The following is a 2,852-nucleotide window of genomic DNA, read 5'->3' as shown; positions in this document are numbered from 1 at the left end:
GGTCCATGCGGTCCACGATGCGCCTGGGGACCGGGGCGGGGAACACGTCAATCTCGGACCCGCCTACCCGGGGGCTCCCGCCGTCCAGGCTCCGCCCCTCATGCGATAGCCACGCCCCCTGGAGACACACCTCCTACTAAGAATAAGGTCCAGAGTCGCCCGCCAACTGGGGGAGACACATGTCAATCCTGAGGCCACGCCCACCTCAGGGCTCCGCCCCTTCAATCAAGGCTCCGCCCCCCGAGGCGATCCGCCCATTCCGACACCCAGCGGGCCTATGATTGGCGCTGCGGCCCAAGACACACCCGGGTGGGGGAAGAACCTAAGACAATCCAGGGCCACGCCCTCCGCTCTGGCCCCGCCCCCCGACCTGCCGCGTTCCTCGTCCCGCTGGTCCTAGTTGGAGTGGGGACAGCGGGAAGGGCGTCACGCTGCGCCCCGGTCCGCAGGACTCCTGCCCCAAGGCTGCCTCTAGCAATAGTCTCAACAGCAAAGAATTAAAAGCAAAAGCCGGCCTCTGAGCAGCTGACAAAGCCACACACCCCTCGCCGCCTCAGACCCTGCCCTGTCCCGCCCCTCTCCCTGGCGCTGCCAGTTTGAGGACCCTCCCTTCTAACCTGCCTCCCGCTCCGCCTCCTCCCTGGACATGCGGGTCAATTTCAGGCCCCTCTCCCCCCAGTCCTGCCCCTTGATGCGTCCCCTACCCTTTTCCACCCGTGATCAGGCATTGACCTAGGTCCGTCCATCACCCGCAACCTCGCGGGCTGGCTTCCTCCCCCACCTCCTCGTGCTCCGGCGGATGCCGTGCACTGCCCCGCTCCCCACCGGCGCATGTCAAACCCCGGTAGGTCCCACCTTACACCCCGTGTCTCAGGTCTCCCCAGTTTGGGTCCGCGCCCAACCGCTAACCGAGCGCTCCAGGAGCCTTATCTGTCACTGTCCCTAAGCCCCTGCGACCCGGTCGCCCGGGTAGAATTTGAGTCGGTCCTGCTGCCCCCTCCTGGGCCAGGCAGTCTCTGCTGGGATCCGTGGGGGACGGGCTTTGTCCCCAAGACTCTCATACACGCTCTACCCTGAGCTTTGAGCTGCTGTTAAGAGCGTGGGCTCCACAGCCAGATACTCATTCGGCAGCCTCCTCTTACTGGCTGTGTGACTGTGGGCAGGTCGCTAAACCTCTCTGAGCCTCAGCTTCCCCCTCTGTGGGGGAATACATTAGTTAACCCTTGTAAAGCCCTTAGAACAGTGCCTGGCATTGCAGTAGTGCTATGCTGAGTGTGTTAGCTTCTCACTGCTTTTCACAATCTCTCAGCCAGAGGCCTGGCCGCCACAGCTATGTCCACCCTGGTCTGGGCGCCGTCAGCTCTGCAGTCGCTTCCTCGCTGGGTCTAGTCCAGCGGTTCTCAACCTGTGGGTCGCGACCCCTTTGGGGGTCGAACGACCCTTTCACAGGGGTCGCCTAAGACCATCGGAAAACACATATATAATTACATATTGTTTTTGTGATTAATCACTATGCTTTCATTATGTTCAATTTGTCACAATGAAAAGACATCCTGCAGATCAGATATTTACATGACGATTCATAACCGTAGCAAAATTACAGTGATGAAGTAGCAACGAACATAATTTTATGGTTGGGGGTCACCACAACATGAGGAACTGTATTAAAGGGTGGCGGCATTAGGAAGGTGGAGAACCACTGGTCTAGTCTATTCCCCCAAAAGGAACCTAAGGGATTCCATTAAAATCTAAGCCAATCACATTCTCCCTCTAAAGCCCTCCCCATGGTTCTCATCTTATTCAGAGAAAAAGCTTAAATCTCCACTATGGCCCCAAAGGCCCCGCACACCCCTTTGTTCCCTCTCAGCCGCCTCCACCCTCTCCCTTTGCTCATTCGGTTCCACCAACACGGACTTTGCTGTTCCTCAAACACATCAGGCCTCCGGGCCTTTGCACTTACTGTCTCTGCCTGGAGTGCAATTCCCACACATACCCACCCAGCCCAGCACTACCTCCCCTGACCTCCCTGTTTTAAATAATTACAACCCTGAGTCTTCCAGCCCCCATCCTTCTCCTACCCCAGACGGGCTTGGCTTTCTTCTGGGCTGAGTTGGTCGAATTCCTTGGCCACCTCTCGTCCCAGGAAAGCCTCGTGGTCGTACTGGAAGTTGCCGTGGGCGTCATCGTGAGCCGCCTCGCTCAGGGGAGCCTGGTGGTGCACCCTTCCCTGGCCGTGAGGGCCGGCCTCGGGGGAGGGCTTCCCCTGGGCCCCGGGCCTGAGCAGCAAGAGCAGCAGCAGAAGCGACGGTCGCCACATCATCAGGCCCTGAGGAGCGGCGGAGGCTAGGAATCAGGGGTCACGGAGGAAAAAGACAGAGACCAGACCGGAGGATGGGGGAGGGGAGACCTAGAAAAGCACAGAGTGATGGATGGATGGCAGCTGGCCTGGCCGCAAAGTTTGGGGCTCAAGAAGGGTTGGGGTGGGAGGGGAGGGTTGGGTTCTCAGAAGTAAAACCAGCTTTGGGGGAGTCCTGGGGGGGTGGCCCCGGGGGGGGGGGGGGGGGGGATTCAACCGGGACACGTGGCTCGCTTCCCACGCAAAGTGTGGGGCAGGGTCGTGGCTCAAAAGAGAGAAATCATGCAAGTCCCCAGGCGTCGTTTGCAGCCTGGACTCTAACCCACGACCCGAGCGGACCGGAGCGGTCCCCCCCGGGCCGGCCACCCGCCCTCGCCTCCGTTTACCGGATGGTCCAGCCTCACGGTGTTCTCCAAGCTCCGCTCCCCGGTTCTCCAAAAAGATGCTCAATTTGGCGGCTCTCCAGCCAGGCCCCGCCCCCCGACCAGGGCCCGGA

At 60.3% G+C, this 2,852-nt stretch overlaps 1 protein-coding gene across 1 annotated transcript in view; it reads right to left on the bottom strand.

Annotated features, from left to right (window-relative positions):
* The window catches only part of RCN3 (reticulocalbin 3, EF-hand calcium binding domain), a 14,196-nt gene extending 11,350 nt beyond the window's left edge, over window positions 1-2,846 (bottom strand). Inside the window, exons 1-3 of the mRNA XM_005879614.1 lie at window positions 2,743-2,846; window positions 2,079-2,326; window positions 2-23 (exon numbers count right to left, since the gene is read on the bottom strand). Coding sequence (XP_005879676.1) covers window positions 2-23; window positions 2,079-2,320 — 264 coding nt within the window. The 5' untranslated portion in view covers window positions 2,321-2,326; window positions 2,743-2,846. The remainder of the gene's footprint in view (window position 1; window positions 24-2,078; window positions 2,327-2,742) is intronic.
* Between the last annotated feature and the right edge of the window lie 6 nt (window positions 2,847-2,852).

Source organism: Myotis brandtii, unplaced genomic scaffold, assembly GCF_000412655.1.
Source record: "Myotis brandtii unplaced genomic scaffold, ASM41265v1 scaffold601, whole genome shotgun sequence".
NCBI lineage: Eukaryota > Metazoa > Chordata > Mammalia > Chiroptera > Vespertilionidae > Myotis > Myotis brandtii.
The sequence above is the reverse complement of the archived record's forward strand: the minus strand, read 5'-3'. Positions and strand labels throughout refer to the sequence as shown.